The 19673-nt window shown below is 36.2% G+C and overlaps 1 protein-coding gene across 1 annotated transcript in view; it reads left to right on the top strand.

The window, feature by feature from the left end:
• STXBP5L (syntaxin binding protein 5-like) overlaps positions 1–19673 on the top strand; it is a 97161-nt gene that overhangs the window by 39401 nt on the left and 38087 nt on the right. The window contains exons 14-16 of the mRNA XM_010186848.1: positions 3623–3774; positions 5412–5483; positions 12867–12932. Coding sequence (XP_010185150.1) covers positions 3623–3774; positions 5412–5483; positions 12867–12932 — 290 coding nt within the window. The remainder of the gene's footprint in view (positions 1–3622; positions 3775–5411; positions 5484–12866; positions 12933–19673) is intronic.

The raw sequence follows: 19673 nt of genomic DNA, 5'->3' as shown, positions 1-19673 counted from the left end.
AGTTCTCCTAGTATTCACAGTGGTTTCCTAAACCTACCTGATTCAATGAAATGCTTTAAATTGTTTCCTTTGCAAGGAGCAGTAATACTTTATAGCACAGTCCTCTTTTAAAATGCATATGTTAAGTACATGAGTGTTTCAGAAATAAATGCATGTATCAGTAAAAAAGCTCATTAACCTAAATTTAACTTTCCTACTAAAGCTACCTAAGAAAGATCTATTTATTTAAATTTCCTCTGCAGAGTCTATTCTCTCTCCCTCTCCCTTGTCTCTCTCAACTTTATTCTTGGGCCTATATTAACAGGGTACAACACTATTCTTTATCAGAATTTTTATTTAATACTATATTTAGTATCTAGCCTTACAATGTGGAAAAACTGTGCCACTTCAGCATAAAGCATGAGGATATGTCACTTTTCCCATGTTATTTGTGGGGTTATTTGGGTCATATTTTGCCTAAATTTTTTTTCCTGTACTAATCAGTTTAACTAGGAGGAAGGTGTAGGATAGTAAGTGTGTCCTGGAGTGCTTACTTCCAGTATTCTTTTAATTACTTTCATTTCTCAAACTGTATATTACAAATGATATTAACTTAGTGTTCCTGATGTTACTGCAGCCATGAAACAGGAATAAAGTGAGATATAAAAAAACTTTATCCCCAGCAAAGATAAAAGACTGTCGATATTGTGAAAATTTATTTAATACGTTTTGTTTACTTTTAACAGTACCAAGCTACAAATTAGAAACTACTAGCACCTGTTTTATTGTTTTTACAACAATTTTTTTATTGTTTATTTTTTTATTGTTTTTATTTTTATTGTTGTATTTACTGTTATATTATTTATGTTGAAATAGATAATAAAAAAACTTATTTTTGTTATGAAAGTAGAAAAGAAAAATTTACAAAATGCTTAAATTACAACTGAAGTTCTACAAAGTTAAATACAAATAATAAATTTATTTTAAAGTATGTTCTGTTGGACTGAAAGCAGTCTTTGAAAATTTATTACCAGCTCATGTGATAGAATTTTTCAGCCAATACACATATTAATTGGATTTTATGACATTTTAATGAAAGATACCCACAAAACAGAACATCTCCTAGCAACTAATTCTATTCATCACTCAAAATTGAGAAATTCATTGTGCTTATTTTGTATTTGATTTTATAGTCTTGGGTGTTAGCAATTTATTTTAAGCCTTGTTAATAGTAATGTCTGTGTAGATTTTCTTATAATTCCTCAGTATTGTTATAATATTAATGTGGAATTTCTGATTTTTCTTGGGAAAGTAACTAGCTCTTCTAGTGACTCATGTTGTCCACAATTAATAAATCTCAGGTTAATAATTTTCAGAATGCAGATGGCTATCATTTTTGTTACCTAAAGTACTGACAGATGAGATTAACACTCGTCAGTTTTATTTCTTTATTTTTCTTCTTCACCTAGAACACAGGGACTTACAAACACAGGAATTGCTGTCAGACTTTATACTAGCAATCTTTTTTACTTCAATATCCTTTCTCTGACAATGTCTGTTAACATATGCTTTAAAGCAAAGTACAATGCCAAAATCAAATAGCAAAGTAATTTTTTACTACTTTACTACTTCTTTATCAATGAATTTGTGTCAAGAAACATGAAGATATATAAAACTTAGCACAGAATGGTCTTCAGCCAAATGTGAGTGTTCTTTTTTGTCCCAGGAAACTCTGAAAGTTATTTTGTTCTTCTATTGAGCAAAACAGGCTTTAGCAATTTCTGAAACAGATATTACGCTTATTCATAAAATGCAGAGTTTATTCTTCAGTGCACCTTGTATCTTTCCACATAAGCACAAAATATTGCCAAATAAAAGTGTATATGTACACACTTTAAGCTGGCATGTATTACTAGCTGCTTAAGCTACAGATCAGTGAAGAGTCAACAGGGGAAAAAAGACTCCATTCATAGTATTTCCATAGATTCTGTACTGAAGTCAGTGTTAAGTCAAGGGCAGAAGGCATGGTGTAGTAACAACTAGTAGAATATGAGCCACTGCTGGTGCCTTAATTTTCCAGTGACCCTTTACTTTTTCTATCTGCTGTATGGAATCCTCTTTTTTGTAATGAAAGCAGACAAAGAAAAGGTACAACAGAGGAATATGTTCCATCTACCCTGCTTCTCCTTCCTCCATCTTGTTATTTCTTTCTTTCCCTGTTGTTTTTCCACACACAGATTTATGTATCTCCCTTAAGATATTTTGAAGCGATATTTAGAAAAGTCAGGTAGAGGTGAGTGCACCGCTCACTTTTAGTGTGAACTGAGTGCTTAAATATCTTGCAGGACTTTCAACAGACCACCTTAGTCCCTTTTATATAAAATGACAAAACTTGATCACAAATTATTCCTAATCTGATTGAGCATGGTTTGGGATTATGAGTTTCCTTTGTGGCTGCACCTCTAATCCTTTCAATCTGGAATTTAAAATTGCAGTCTGATAGAAAAGGAGAGTCTTCTGTAGAATAATTGTCAGTATATAGTATTCTTCCTTAAATGAAGTCTCCAACAATGCAGTGCGAGAGCTTGGCATATGAATCCTGTGGATAGTCATATGCTCTGTGAATTTATTTTGCTATTAAATCTTTTAAAATTTTAATGGAGATTTTTTGGAGATTTTAGTGAGATTTTTTTCTGCAAAGATATATAGGTTTCCACATGCTATGGTTAACTTCAGATTTTATCCCTGGTGTTACATAGAGACATGTTTATGGTCTTTCTGTTTTCTTCCTTTTTCTTAGATAGATGTATTGTCTAATTACACCCCCTCAGCCTCCAACCCTTCCAAGTTGGGGAAAAAGCATGAACAGAAAGAGTTTTTATGGGAGAAAAGGAAGTGCTGCTGGTTCAATACAAGTTCTTCTCTATTTCTGAAACTGGTGTCAGAAAGGAATCAGTAGTTGCAATAGAGTGGAATGGGGGTAAAAATGCTTCTGAAGTTTCTAGGCAGCAAAAGAAATAAATTGTTCCATTTCTTCTTTCCTTATAACAAGACTGTAGTCCAGATCTTGGGCAATCTCACATCTGTTGAGAGATCTTGCCCATGTTTCAAAGCACCATCAAAGTGTCAGTTATAGAATCATTTCACAGCGGTAGAGACTGATTTAGCAGGAATCTATAATGTAGCCAAGCTAACAGACTTGGAAAGAAATTCTATAAATATCTTTCAGATTTGGGTATCTCCACAATACATTTATCATTTAGATTTTTTAAAATTGTAGATTTATTTTAATTTAGATTTGCATTTTGTATATATGTATAACCACTTTTTAAAATCTATGTCCAGGTTTGTAGTCTTAATTTACATGAATATTACTTGAATTATCTTTAGACATTATTGCAATACGTTTGGCCTCCAAAGTTAATTAAAGTGGGCAGTCTGCTTTCTGGAATGCCAACTAATGTGTTTCAGGACACAATTTTATAAATTCAGGATTACAATTCTAAAAGAATTCTAGAATGTAAGCTTTTACTAGTTTCTGAAGAAAACATTTATGCAGAATTCATAGTAATAAATAACAATATATTTTTGCACCACTTAATTACATATTACTTATACCTTTGACGAACATTTCTTTTCTCAGAGTGGCGTTTGGAAACTGCAATGGTTTAGCCGTTGTGGACTTTATGCAGAAGACAGTGCTGTTGAGCATGGGAACCCTTGACCTATATGGATCAAGTGATCCGTACCAGCGTCAACCTCGTTCGCCTCGCAAAAGCAAGCAGTTTGCTGCAGGTAGGAAATAAATTATTGTGGTTATGAGCCTGATATGTTCTTTGGTTTTTTTGCCTGTGGCTTTTTAAAGTGCTTTCGAAATGCATGACTATTTGCCAGCCAATGGAGTTTCTATAACTTGAGAAAAGAAACCTCACATGCTTAGGTACTGATGCTTTCTCAGAAACAAAATGTTTTAAGAAGTTTATTCTTTTGGGATGGAGGTCAGCAAGTAATTCTCTTAGCCGAGTCTCTAAAACAATTGTAATGAACACAGCAGTAAATTGTTTCTCTGGCAGTCACCTGAAGCGTAGCCTGTATGCTATTTTCTTTCTGGCTTCAATAAGTTCATAGGTAAGACTTCAACTTAAATTTAATTTTACCTTCTGCCAAGTGCTATGCATTGGTATTTGAATAGACAAGTGTAACAGCAGGGAGACATGCTATGTAGATAGCATAAGAAGCTCAAATTAGCCACTTTGTTAATTAATTGAATCTCTTGATATAAAGTTACTAAATCCATCTGTACCCCATTTTAAAATTTGAAGCCAAGAGGATCACATTTGTAAGTCATAGCTATTATTATGCATTGTGTGTTAGAAATATTAGTCCATCAATTTTACCATAGATTTTTGGTTATATAAAAAATTTACTTGTATGGGAAAAGTCAGAAATTCTGATTCAAGTTTTTTCTCTACATATTCCACAGTAACATCCTACAGGCAGACACAATTATGAAATGTGTTTCACATAGCTGTGAAGTTTTAGAATTAGATTTAAAAAATTGTTTAAAACATTGAGATTTAAATCCAACCATAAAATTATAAAAGCAGCAGATTATAGAGGGTTTGTGACATCAGCATTTGCATCAGCAGACCCCACACTAAATTGTCAAATCCTGTATCTCCATAAAGTCAATGGAAGCTTTTCTTGATTGGCACTATATTTTTTACTCCAAACAGAAAGTAAAATTTAGAGAATAAAGTGTAAGTGTCCAGATCTACTTCCATTCCTGAAAGACCATTTATCTCACTTTCTAGGCATTTAATCATGGCAAGCTTAGTTCTCATGTGTGCCAAGTGTTAAAGATATAAATTTGGCACAGCTGAGGAGAGATGAGACGAGCAGCTTTAAGCTACCTTCAGCTTCTCTATCTAGTTCAACCAGCCTCACAGCAGCTCCCAAAGTAATTTGAGCAGCCAGCCACAAGTAACATGCTGCAGAGCCCTGTACAAAAGGTGGAGTGTAGCTGATGTGGAAATGGCTGTTATCAGCACTGTACCATGTAGGACTCCTCTGTGTCTGTGACAGTGTTGGCCAGTCCTTTAAGGCAATGTTCCAGCTATGCACTGCTGCTAGAATGGAGCCCACTGAGGTTAAGTGACGACTAAGAAAGAATACGCACTTCTACAAAGTGCGTTGAAACTATGCATCTGAAAAAAGCCTCAGCTGCTTTCTCACCATCCATCCCACATCCTTTACTTTTTTGATTATTTTTTCTTGTTATATCTCCCAATTGGAAGGTAAGCATCTGCTGAAATTTCTTCACCTTGGCTGTTCTAGATGCTGGTTATGATATCACTTCCTTTCACTTTAGACTGTTTTTTCTCTCTTTCCTCTGCCTGCTGCTGATGCTGGTGTACTGGCATGTTCCAAAGACAACTTTTGCATGCGTGGCCTGTCTAACTTTTATCCAGATTTAACGAAACGGATCCGTACTTCCTATCAGAGTAAGTTCCCTAAAGGTTAGGCAAATAGCTTTATCATGATTGGACTACGCCTGACTTAAACCTATGTGTTTGTGCTTTGTAATGTGTTTTTTAAAACACATTCAGCATGCATGCAAACTTATTACATTTTGTGATGTCAACCATGCTTCATTTTGACAGTTATCTTTATTATACAGATATTTCAGATCTGTTTTTTTTCTTGCAAGCGTTAATGAGAAAACCTCAGTGGCTTATATGGGGCAGATGGGGGCTTAGAAATTATTTTTTCAACAATGTTACTTTCTTGATGACAGTGTCTTTCTTTGGTTTTATATTCATTTCAGTGTACATCTACTTATATGAAGCATTTCTTGTTTTGCAATGACACTGCCTGGTTGTAGTTATTAATTAATTCTTTCCTATATTCAGAAGAGCAATGTGGTTTAAAAGAGTACAAATTGGATTGGGTACTGTGAAATTTAAAATTATAATCTTGGTTTGAAACTTGAGTATTTGGCTTTGGGGAACTGTCCCATGCCTCTAATCTTTAATGGGGAATGTAAAGTGGGAATAAAAATACATACATCAAAGAGAGCTGTGAAAATTAATGTTTTTAATATCTTTAAATTTTGAATTATAGTGATACGCAATTTAAATATTAGTATTCATCACTGCAGAATGTGATGAACAAAGCTATAATTAATTTTGCAAAAGTGACTGTTCAACAGATGAGCTGTATGTATCTTAATTAACTGCAGTGCTTATATGCAATTAGGTCTCCAGGATGCCTCTTATTCATCTCTTTTTAAAGTAGTTTTCACAGAACAACTGGATAGGCAGTTTTACATTAAATACTCGGTATAGGCAAAATAAAGAAAGGGGTGGCAGTTGTTTTATCATCTCACATAAATACAGAGTTGTGTAGCTATTGAAATACTTTTGTACACTCACACAAGAATTTCTATTCATCTCTCAACTGATTACTCAACAACTGATTTCTACGATTTTACTTCATAATACTTCATAAAAGGTAGCTTGTTTAATTAAAAAATATTAGTCCGATTAAAAGTCCAGCAGTTCATAAAAGGGATTGGTGACATGTCTTAAAGTTTATTAGTCTTGTCTCTCTGATTTCAAGTCTGTAACAGAGAACTTGAGGGACAGGCAGCAGTCAAAGATTCGGGGTTCTTTCCCTGCTAAATTAATAAATTCTAAGACCAAAACTGACCAACATTTTCATTCAAAGTGACAAACATAGACCACAGAGTTTTTCACAGCTGAAAATATATTATCATGTTTCCATCTTCAACCCCAAAATTGGAAAAATCCACAAAATCATTCTGTATACATCAGAACTGAGGAGTATGAGTCTGACTCTTGTGCAAGATCATTAACAGCTTAATTTCTTTCCTCAAAAATTTTTTGGTTGTTGCTTTTGCCATTTGATACTGATACAGGAGTATGTACTGTATGATTTGAAAGATCCACCAGGCAAACAAGACAAAGGACAGGGCAAGAATGGGTCATAGACTGTAAAATATCTTAGCTTGTAAGCGGTGTTATAGAGTATCTCCACTTGCTAAGTCATTCTATAGTTATGCTTTGTTTTATCTCTTATCTGAAATATGAGTTTTAAGAAGAGTATTGAGAATAGATTTAGGATTTTGCTTACAAGTTTGTCTCTTCTCATAAGAGATGATAATGGGAAAAGAAAAATAAATTATTTTTTTAAATTGTGCAGTTCAAGCTGATATTATTAAGGCAAAAGCAGGAGCAGTCATATGATAATGTAAGCATTAGGACTGAAGTTTTGAGGGTTATATAAATGAAAATGGAATTTAATGGGAAGACATATTAAGAGTTGATTCAATTAAGTAATGAACCAGGAAGATAATTTCATGAGGATCGGTTCGAGAGAATAAGACTTGCAGGCATTGAAGCCAAAGAAGAGATTATCAATGAGCAAGATACTTAGACTTTTGTCAGTCATTTTGGAGGTGATTTGTGGGAAGAAACAGTCTAGTTTACTATCCAGCTTGAATCTGAGCGTTCAAGTGTGATGTTCTAAGGATGAAACCAATATTATGGATTAGAGAATCAGGGAAGCCAGTGGTGCTGTTAGCTGCATTGAAGTTGTGAAGAGAACACTTCAGCACAAAAAAAAATAAGAGTTCATCTTGGCAACTTTAAGTTCATGTGTGGACGCAAAAGCATAAATACTACTCTAACTTGGATGGAAGGAATCCAAGTTAGAGATGTGTATTTACGGATCGTTGGGGTGGGGGGGAGTATATTTATTGTCCTGTTTATAGGAGAGAATCTCCTCAAATACTGGGACAGAGCGATAAAGGAAGTGTTGATGTTTCATTCTGTGGTGTCCTGCAACTGAAGAGGGAAAAGAAAAATCCATATCAGACAAGGAAAAGAAGCAATGTATTGGAGACAAGAGGTTTTGCAAAGGAAAGACAGAATCAACAATGTCAAGGGCATCCAATATGCAAAGCACAGTGATGGAATAATTGCTTTTGAATTTTAGCCAATAAATCTATAAAGAGCTTGAGAAGAGTAATGTATACATGTGTAAGCTAGACTGAAGTGTCTAGTGTGGACTTAGAGCATTAAAGACAGCACATTCTCTGGTTTGGGAGGTGAAAGTGGGAAGGGAGAAACAAGAAGGGAAGAAATTAAAAGGAGAAATGTAGTCAGTTCTAGGCATACATAATGGGAGAGAGACTGAAACATAATTGTCTGATCAAGGGAAGTAATTTGAGGAAAATAAGAGGCTAAGATGAGGGTAAGTGCAGAGGAGGAGGTAGCTTTCTGGTGTTGATGACCTGCTCCATTTGCTATAACATCTGCTGGTAGCCACTTTCCTTTGTAGCAAGAATATGTGCCAAGTCCGATAAAATAAAACTGTCTCTGCAGTAGTGCAGAACTGTTTTGTTGTTTGGTTGGTAGTCTTTTTTGTTGTTGTTGTTCAGTTTAAATCAAGTTGCACATGCTATTACCTAGTGGTAGATAACATATATTCAGATATTAAAACAAGTACATTTACTGCATCTAGAGAGACAGTGTTTGCAGCAGAATATAAAAATACCAACTTGCAAAAGCAATTTCCATCTCCTACTAAAAATTTGTACCATCTGTTGGTGAAACAAGAAAATAAATAGTCTTTATGAAGCATCCCAAAAATCAGCAAGTTCAAAGGATGTTGGTCCATTGGAAAATAATTTTCAGAATGCAGACTTTTCAGTGAGAACTCCATGTTCCTCCTTCAGGCCAGTCCTTTGAGATGATGTGAGCAAAAGTAACCTTGTTCTGACAGGAGGACACAGAAAACTGTGTGTTATTACATATCAGTAATTGACACTTGAAATCACACCTGACAACACAGTGAAAGCTGATATAGGTTGAGTTTTAAGTCAACAGCTATATTCTGAACCAACTGTCATTTCCAAAGAATACATCATATTTGAACACAGAGGAAACATAATACGGTAATTCTTTGTGAAGATGATGGATTAAAATAACACTGGACTTATTTATTGGCTTGTGAATATTTATGATAATTTATTTATAATTCCTTTATCCATGAGCACACATGTGATGGCTTTGTGTGCTTTCAAGTAAATGATCCATCTGAATCATTTAATCATGGAGATAGAAATTGAAAAAATAATTTAAAATTGTGAGTTCATAAAAGTTGTTCCTCCATACTAGACAGTACATTTTTTAATCATTTAATAAAGGGGAAATGGGAATCACAGTAAACTTTAAAAAACATCCATGGGACATGTCTTCAAAAGTGCTGTAATCCTTATATAGTATATTTACATCTTGCACTGTTTTTACATGTTTATAATTTGTTCAAATCAAGGCCAATTTCTTTATAATGTCAACAGGTATATCTTCTCACAGGTGGTAGTTTACATTACCACTCTTAGTTATTTGCCTTTAGTTTTGCTGCTATGTTCTTCTTACTCTACCTGGACTCAAAATTTGCTGACTTTTTTTTGGACGGTGGGGGGGTGGAAGGGGGACTAAAAATACCTAAAATACCTCAGGGTGCAGATTGGGCCTACAGAACTTCAAAATGAAAAGTGAAAATATTTGTGTAATCTAACTGCAGTAGCTGGTGTAGTCAGTCTCTCAAAGATTCAAAGGAAACTGAGTTGCATGGAAATACTTATACAAGATAAATTATTGAAAAGATTTAGCTTGTTTCCTTAAAAAAGAAATTACTACAGAAAATAAGCAGTAGCATAAAAAAAAACTTGAGAGCTCTCTTATCTCACAGGGAAACAAATGGCAACATTTAATGGAATAAAAGGTAACACATTAAAAAAATTGACAAATGCATGTTTCCTTTCCATGAATGATGATTGTGCAATTTACTGTCATATAGCATCTTTGCAATTGATAATTTACTAAGAGTTAAAGAGACTTCGGATACATAGATGTATAATGAGCAAAACTTATTATAATACCTCTAAGCAAGAAGGATTTATGGCAGGAGAAAATCTGCAAGTGGCAGTTCTTAAGCAAATCTAAGTGTCTGAAATTAAGACAATTTCCTTCTGCAAGGCACACTCTTTTTTCTTTTTGAGCATCTTTCGTGGTCATTGTGACAGGTGATAGTGGCTCGACAGGAGGTCTAGATTTATAAAGAAGTTCACTTGTTCACCATTTTTAAAAACCATAATGTGAAATGTATCTTTACTGTTGTAAGTTGAAATGTTTTTCCCAGACATAACGAGCATGTGGTATTCTCACAGTGGTTGCTCTTGGGTTTTCAGAACAGTGGTGTGTTTTGGTGCATTTCCTACTTAAGTCACTGGCACCATTGTTTAGAATTAGCTGTAATATAATTTCTGTGAACTCACAAAAAAAATAAATCTATTTAGAAGCAGAATTTGACCTGGCATTTGACATTGTAACTATCACCAATAATAACTATACAAGATTTAGAAGAATTTCATTAATCACAACATCATAACCATAGTGTTAAAATTTTAATAACTCCAATACTGCATTTGCAAAAGAAGCCATTTAATAATTCATTTTATTTATCCAAGGCCTTTAATGCTATGTGAATGTGCCAAACTCTCTTTCACTGTACCTTGAAGACAATTCTGCAGCAAAAATCAATTATGTCCCAAATCCCAGAAACCTCTAAGTCAGGTAGAAGTAAGATTTGCTGTAAAAAAACTATGCGTAGAGAGGGTCCCTAAATGGTGTTCACAGAATCACAGAATATTAGGAGTTGGAAGGGACCTCTGGAGTCCATCCAGTCCAGCCCCCCTGCCGGAGCAGGATCACCTAGACTAGGTCACACAGGAACACATCCAGGTGGGTTTTGAATGTCTCCAGAGAAGGAGACTCCACAACCTCTCTGGACAGCCTGTTCCAGTGCTCTGTAACCCTTACAGTAAATAAGGTTTTCCTCATGTTCACATGAAACCTCCTATGCTCCAGCTTGCTTCCATTGCCCCTTGTCCTGTCATTGGCTGTCACTGAGAAGAGCCTGGCTCCTTCCTCCTGACACTCGCCCTTTACAAATTTATAAACATGAATGAGGTCACCCCTCAGTCTCCTCTTCTCCAAGCTAAAGAGACCCAGCTCCCTCAACCACAGCTCATAAGGGAGATGCTCCACTGGTTGCAGTTCCTGAATTCTATTGTAACTTCAAAAGTGACTGAACTCACAATTGATTGGAATATAAATTTCTAATTTAAAGCAAAGAAAGATTCAAATACATTTCTCAAAAAATATTTCATTTTCAACATTAGTATCTGGATTGTGATCGCTTGTTTAAAAGCTAGGAGAAAATATGTCATTAGTACTGATTTAACAGGCCAAATCAATATTGCTGTTTTTCCAAAGTGCTCTCAAAGTTGTTCTAGCACTCATGCAGCTTTGTTAGTTGCAAGAGCTTTTTATTTTGCTTGTTTGGGCTCTGGATTCTCCCCATTTCTCATAGCAGTTCAAAATTACATTGTAATAAAAATATCAGTATGTCAATTAAAATCCCACTGCTTTTAGTACTAAGAGAACATCACTGGTGACCAAGTGGTAGCAGAAAACAATAGTCTGTTTGAATTTTAGAGATGAGAGTCTCTCAACTTGAGGGTTCAGAATGCATAAAAATTAAAGCATGTCACGTTGCAGGAGGCCAGACTAAAGCATATTGCAAGGTCCAGATAGGATGTTTGACTTCCAGGATACAACATATGCAGGATGTATGTAAACACAGTATCAGTACAACAGCAATGCACATCTGAATGTGAGCTAATGTTCACTAGACTCTGTGACCTGAGTGCTGCAAGTCAGTGTTGCTAGCAGATGGATTTCTGGTGCTGGGCTGTCTGCCAGTCCCAAGTAGCCGATGGCATGAAGTGTCAGAGCTCCCAAGAACAAGTGTGAACCACTTGTTATAGGCCATGGGACACCATGGGATGCATACGAAGAGCATATCTGAATAGTTATGGCGATGCCCAGTTCACTCACAACTTGTTAAAGTTTACTCACAACACGGTAAAGGATAGCATGAGTCTAGACTTTCTCTCCCTAGCATGCAAAAAGGCATGTTTACACTTGTACATGCAACATGTGCCAAAGATGGCTTTTAGCTTGATCACAGAAATAAGCCCAAGCTTAAGCAGTATAACCTAAGATTACTTCTTGTTGTCTTCAACGGCAGACTGCTTCAAAGGAGTTCCTCACAGATATATATAAAAAATACAAAAAGTATCTTGTCCAAAAATTCAGTTATATTCAGACAACATTATCATTGCCTCTGTGTCCTTTAAAATGAGTTATCTTGTATGAATTCATATAGAAGTTCCTAATACTGCATAGCAGTGGTAATATTTTTGTATTCGCTTTCTTCTTTCACCAGTACTGTCTTTTTACTTTCTTTCTTTCCGTCTTTCTTTCTTTCTGTCTTTCTTTCCGTCTTTCTTTCTGTCTTTCTGTCTTCCTGTCTTTCTTTTATTCTCATCTCCCCCTGTTTTAAGGTTTCCTCCCTGCATTCTGCAGCAGTTGAAAGCATGGAGTTGTTTCCACATCAGTTTTGACAGGGATGAATGAGTTTGATTCGTATCACAGACGTTTAAATTTTAAACTATGTTTACTTGGGCTTGCACATTAGGTACAGTCACTCTTTGTCTACCCTGAGGTACTCAGAAAACAAATCTGAGTTAGCAAGAGGTGTAATTTTTAAACCAGATCTAAATTTCGGTAGCGACACCCTGATAACTGCAGTTATCTGAAATAGATTTTTCCCTCGCATATCACACCATTCCTTCCTCCAAATTGACTTTAAAGTGCAGAATATCATCAACCAAGAAAGTTGAAGCATGCCCTGTTAGATTGTGACTTAACTTTTTAACTCCATTTTTTCAGGCCTGACTGAACTCAGTGACAGTCCAGTTTCCCTGGAGCTAGAGCGTTGCAAGTCTCCCACTTCAGGTAAAGGTGATTGGCTTCTCTTCCTGCAGTCTGTATAAGCCATTCATGTCATGCATCACTGTGTTTCATTAATCCCTAAGAAGCAAAGTGCATAGTCACAGCTCCAAAGTGAAGAAATTACTGGAGAAGAGCTTATTACAAAGCACAATAAAATCCTAAGTCTGTTTATTTAAGGAAAAGTTAAATGTATGTGGTGCATCTTGAGGTGAAGAGTATGAAAACATTTGAATTAGCACAATCATGCAGGTGTATTCCTATGTCTCATATGGACTCAGGATTTTTGTTAGTGGCTTGTTTCTCTGTTTTCTTAAAAGGCTATCTGACTTCATTTTTTCAGTAGGGAGTCCTTGTAATTTTATACATATTATGCATATAGAGAAATTATTTGAAAAACAGAAATATGGAGATAGTAAATTTTAACCATTAGAACCTACCAGTGCCAAAGTTATGTAATTTACAATGGAAAGATAGCCCTAAGTAAAAATATTCACTTACCAACCACTTTGACCCAGCAGTGAAATCTTGGCCCGTTAAAAATTTATAAATGTTTCCAATTTTACCTATAGTCCTTCAGAAGGTGGAGTTCATCTCATTCCTAGAGATTTTTTCTGCAAGTGCCTAGCCTGCACTGATCTCTTTAATGTGAGTTCACTGCCTTACAGATCATTGCTTAGAGCTGTTTTTTAGTAGCTGGCTTTTGAATGTGATGGAAAATAAGGAGGTGTAGCTATGATACATTCATTTTGCATGTGGTATGCATATCACACTTTGTTTCCTTGTAGTTTGGTAAGTATCGATAGATAGTTTTCTTCTTTTTTCCATTAGTTAAATTCCCACAAATATGTTCTTCAAATCCTCTGTAATTATTTCACCTATTTTACTTTATTATAACAGGACACATTAATCTTGAATGGAGGCCACTAGTTAGTTATTTACAATAAACTGAAACTAATAAAAGTATTTCCCTGAGACATTACAAACTACAGCAAAACAGCTGGTTTGAAATATGTATTTTCTTGTACTATTTGCAACCCAAATTCTGCAGACATGGGAATATCAAAGTGAAATAGGGTAGAGTAATATTGGTATAATGCTAGGAGGTCAAACTCTTGAGCTGGGCCTCAGAAACTCGTTATATGGACTTTAAAATAAAACATTTGATAACTCAGTATAATTAGACTATTTATTGTGTGGATCTCTGGGACTCATCTTTTCAATCTTTTCTCCAGAAATGAGCTACAGACTTTCTTTTTCTTTTTTACTGAAATCTAATTGATTATTGACTTGGTAAACATACGTGCATATGCTTAGTTTTATAATGATGAATGACTCCTATAGCACCTTACTTTTTCTGCAGTGAACAATTTTTCATCCTTATACTGATGGAAAAAAGTTGTTCTGCTTTTCTGTTTTGAAGATCATTCAGCAGGGAAAACATGGCATATTCATGAATGTTTCTTATTTTAGTCCTTCCATGTTGTTCTCCAAGCTATAGTTGAATCTTTAAAATGTGAAGTCAGATGCAATTTTGCAGGCAGGAATTACCTGCTGTTTAAAATAGAAGTTACTTTTACCGTGACAGATATTAATTTTTTTTTTATAGTAATGCAAAATTAAAATAAGTTTGCTTTGGCATACCTGCTCTAAAACTGGGCAAAAATCCAGTCTACTCATCTGAAGTAACTGACCTCAAAACTGCGACCTCTAAGAACTTGGGAGCAGAACTGCCTTGTGCTTATCAGTACGGCCTCTCAGCTACATCAGCCTTTGGACTGGCTAACATTTCTTTCTCATAGAACACAATGGATTGATCTGCAGAGTTATGGATTCATCAGGCAGGCTCCTTTTACTTCCAGCCTTGCCTTTGTTCTCTTTAAAGTTTACGGCACACAAGCTCCATAATGGAAGTGTGCTGTACTCTGTAGAGTCCCATGACATCTATGTTTGTAAAAGTAGTTACCATGTACCTCTGTTGAAGTTAGGTCACAACTTTGTCTTTCAGAAATTTAGTAGAAACAGAAAGAACACTTGGCTGCTGAGTCAAGTGATTCAAGTTGAAGCCCAGCAATGGCCCTACTGGATATGACTACACCGTTTAAGGTTGCAAAGACAGAAGGAACAGAGTTTGATTTGTTGCAATTCATTATGATTGCCAGACCACGTCAACATCAGTTCTTCACCTGGCAGTGCAGTTCATGCCAGTTACTGGTCCTTAGTACGCACAATGCACACACAAAGTGCAAATTGCTGGAGGACAATAGTCTACATGACAAACACTGCACACATGGTGGCACGCTGGTGAGCAACTTCATCCTCAGTTCTATCAGAAGGGGAACGAATTGAGGAACAACATTGATGTGCTCACATGCACACCTTGGGACTCCAAGACAGTGTCAAGGAAGAATCCCTCCAGCACACTATTTGCCAATGTAGACACAAACAGTTTTACCTCTAGGAGAGCCATTAGTAACTTAGTCAGATTTCAGTTCCAACCAGGCCCATAAAAGTAGTGTTGATAAAGGCTTCATGGAGTACTTGAAAAATCTCCTACCTTATCTCTCAGTCTGATCCCTGAACATTGCTTAGCCTGCCTGAACCATCTCAGTTTCTCTTAAAAATGTATTTTGCCTGTAACGTCCTACTGCTTGTCAGTGCTTTAACCACTGGCTAAGCTTCTGCAAAGCTAGCCTAGGTCAACTCAGTAATTCAGCTTTGTTGCTTCTCTTCAACCTTGCCCCAAATGAAAATTAGGCATTTATGCTCTATCATTGATATGAGTGTTGAAGCACTGAGCAAGAGACTCAATGCTGAAGAATACTCCTTATTTTACATACAGAACTGGTTTCCAATTCAGTACAAAACCAACTTACTCCATTAAGCAATATTTTAAACTTGTTTCACAAGACTGTCTTTTCAGGTGCTCCTCCTGTAAGTGAAAAATCAGATTCCTGTTCTGAACGCCTTTCAGGCTAGAATACAAAATAAAACTATTGAATGAAATTTTTTCTGAAATTCACAGTGCCACACAGCGGATAGCAGCAAGTGAAGAAATACCAACCTTGCATTATAAAAATGGTAGGCAGAGGAGAGGAATAATCTTCCTTAACCACTTGAATCTTATTTTAATTAAATTAATATTTAAATACTATAGTGATGCATTTCCAATACTATACAGGAAGATAAATAGTTAATAAGGCCGTTTGCAATATTCTGCTTATTTGTGAATGAGCAGTGGCAGTTTCCACTGTAAATAAAATGTATTCCAGCTATAGCAATATATATTGGATAATATTGGTAAAAATTGTGGAACAAAAACCTTTAAAAACAATAATAAAAAAACTACAAAACACTTATCTATATAAAGCACTTTTCATGAGAAAAGTGATACAGCGTGGCATGCCGTAAAACAGTATTTACATGGCTTAAAAAGCCCTCAGATCTTATAAAGACTAGTGGAGATGAAAATTTTTTAATACAATCAGGATATCTTACTCTTAATTGTGCATGCCATGTCCTTTCAGTGGATAAAGTCAAAATGCATTTTGATTGCTGTTTGTGATTTGGAGGTCAAAAGTTAGGAATTTAGGATACAATGGCATGTGTGCCATGTATGGCACAGTAGCTCTAAAACTCTAAAATAGAAAAAACTCTGTGGCCTTGTAAGCACTCATAATGTAAATAGTGCTGCATCCAATGCTGGAGTTAATTACTATATGATGTATTACTGAACAGTACCCATTCCATTGCCTCATTGGAGTTTACCTTTATTTTTACCATCTCATTAGGAAAATTTATTCAAGGGCTCTTAGGAATGTAATTTATATAATACACATAATTATATAATAGATATGTCTCTTGCGGCTTTAGCCATTTATATGCAGCCTCATATTGAAGCATGTAGTTGAGAATACACTGTGAGCACAAGAAAATGTGTCTTTGGGAGATGACTTAACTTCGTTGTGTAAGGTGCAATGGACAGTTTAGACTTGTTTCAAAGACCAGAAGGAAAGAATTTCATCAGTCCGTGTATAGGAGAGTGACTTCTCAAATGTGTTCTCAAATGAAAGTGCATTTGTGTGTGTTCTTAAGAAATCACCTTTCTACTGGGCGCTTACATCCAAAATGCTTTTAAGAATATCTTAGAGAAGGCTATGTAAAGATTTCCACAATTGATTTCCATGAGCTTTGGAACAGGTCCCTAATGGCAAGATTACAGGTTTTTATACATACTGTGATTTCCAAGCGCTGCTATCCTGATTCATTCCACTGGTTAAATCCCCTGGGAACATGCCAAGTTCCCACTTTCCTGCATGAAATGTTTTTAAATAGCATTGTTTCAAGGAAAGTATTATTAAGTTTCTAACACTCACTCTTTTTTAAGTCATGGGTGACTGCATAGTAGCTAAAGAGATTTGCCTCAATTTGAAAATTACATTCTTCTGGAAAACAAGCAAGAAAGTAACTGTGTCAAAACATTTTGTGTGTGTGTAAAACATAGATTTTAATTTATTTTGAAACTTGATTATTGATAACACTGTCAGCATAACCATTTCTACTGATTTATATTAAATTTAAAAGAATGTTTACTAGTCAGAAGGCAAATTAATCATTAAAGAGAGGTTAGCTCCTATGAATACAAGGTGCATTTTATCACTTTTTCAAGATGTGAGGGAATTTCTGATCAGGTGAATTCATGCTTGCTTAAGATCTTGAGAAGGGCTGTGTATGTAGGGATTAGCAAGGAGTTGGGAGCAGTATGAACTGGCACAGGTGAGCAAACAGACACCTGAGTTTGGGCCATGGTGTTTGGCTTAAGGGAAACAGCAGGAGTAGCCCCCATGCAGCCCGTGGTGCGTGACCTGGGTTTCAAGGAGGCCTGAGCTCACCAGCAGAGACCAGCAGCTCCTGTGGACCAGGAAGATAGGAGCTAAGCAAAGGAGCAGGGCCAAACACAGTTTGGTGATTGCCAGGTAGGTCCAGGGACAGGAGAGGATGTCAGTCCCTGAGCAATGTAGCAGGGGCTGTAGCTTAGGGCAGAGGTGAGAGTTAGGTTCAGCTTAAAAGCAGCTCCCACAGGAAAATACTTTGCCTGAGGTCACCAAAGGAAGACAACTGTCTCTGCATTGGCTCTGAGCCGCAGCCGCCAAATCTCCAGGGCCTTACTGTGTACCTTGTCCAAGTGGGTATCTAAAGATTAGGCTTTTAAATCAGTATTTTGGAAGAAGGAGATTGGGACTGATATTCCACAGTATTACACAGGCAGAACCTGCCTAATAGGAAAAGAGCAATATGAAGTCACCTTCATTTTGAATAATACTAAATTCTCTGACTACAGTCCTGCAGTAACAGCTGAGGAAATTACATCACCAAATGTCATAGCTGCAAGCACACTTGTTTGTTGGTTGTGCCTTGGTTTTTTTGTTGAAAGACTGATAGGAAACATATGACTAAGAGAGAGGACGTTTTGGGCCAGGAGACCCGGATGCTCAGATTAGCTAGCTACTAGACTGTACCTATTAACTCTGTGCCTCTTTCTTAACCCATAGGTGGATAACTTGACTGTTTACACGTTAAGCTCTTTGAGCAGAGGCTGGCTGGCTCTAGCATGACTGCAAACAAAATAATGGTAACAAACAACTCTGCTAGCCTCTTGAACCTTTATAGTCTACTTTATTATTAAATTACACTGGTTTTCAAAAGCTCTTTCTCAGCAAGATAGGTTTACAGGCATGACTTTCCTTTATAATAAATGTAGATATAGTACATGATTTAGGTAATAAAAATAGATTCCATAATAATATTCAAATTCTGATCAGTTCAATAGTAAAATCTTAGTTTTACTACCCAAAAGTAATATGCACAGCTTTAAACATAGTGAGGCACGAAAGCAACCAGCTGCTCCTCTAGTTTTTACCTTCAGAGATGTTGTCTATCAACAGTGGTCCACACTGTCTTAGCACAGTCACGTCCTATGCCAAAAATTTCCAAATTTGGTGGTGGAGATGGTGGTTGGAGTAACTCCTGGCTTTCTCAACTGCACTTCCTTCCTTTCCTCATGCTGTGTGTCTCCTTTGTCTTTTAGCCCTCTGCTCACCATGTCCCCTACTCTATCCCTCTACACATAAACCAACTCATCAACTGTGTACTCCTCTTCTTTCCAATCCTTACTCTTTTCAGCATCCCGCAACTGTGTTAGTTAGATTGCAGCCTTCAGTATGGTCTGCCTATTTTGTCTGTGAGCAGCTGTGGCAGCTCCCAAATCAAGCTTGTTTAGAGTGCTTTAGAGGAATCAAAAAGTGCATACTTTGCATGTCCTGTATAACCCTGCACACAAATAGTTGGGAGCTATTTCTGCAGTCTTGCAGTTCAGACATCTGTACTACAATTTGGGAACAGCTGTGGCATATAACACAAGACATGTAATTCTTGCTATACAGAAGCATCTGTAACATAGAAATAGAAGAGTTTAAACCACCATTTTGCAAAGCTCAAAGCCTCTACGATGACAGCACTAACGAAGCTCCTTAGTCTTAAATGCAGTTAGGTTTTATAGCACTGAAGTATCCTAATCTAGATCTTAGTCTATTAGTAAAGTGTCCCACAGTCTTCCTTAGGATTTGGTAATCCTTTTTCAGAGGGCTGGCTGGGCAAGATGTTGTCCTGTCCTTTAAAGGAGATTACATGACAAATGATGCTACTTTCTTTATAGCAAAGCACTGATTTTCTGGAGCAGTATCCTCC

This window comes from Mesitornis unicolor, unplaced genomic scaffold (genome assembly GCF_000695765.1).
Source record: "Mesitornis unicolor isolate BGI_N332 unplaced genomic scaffold, ASM69576v1 scaffold12216, whole genome shotgun sequence".
Lineage (NCBI taxonomy): Eukaryota > Metazoa > Chordata > Aves > Mesitornithiformes > Mesitornithidae > Mesitornis > Mesitornis unicolor.
Note: the sequence above shows the minus strand (reverse complement) of the source record. Positions and strands in the feature narration are given on the sequence as shown.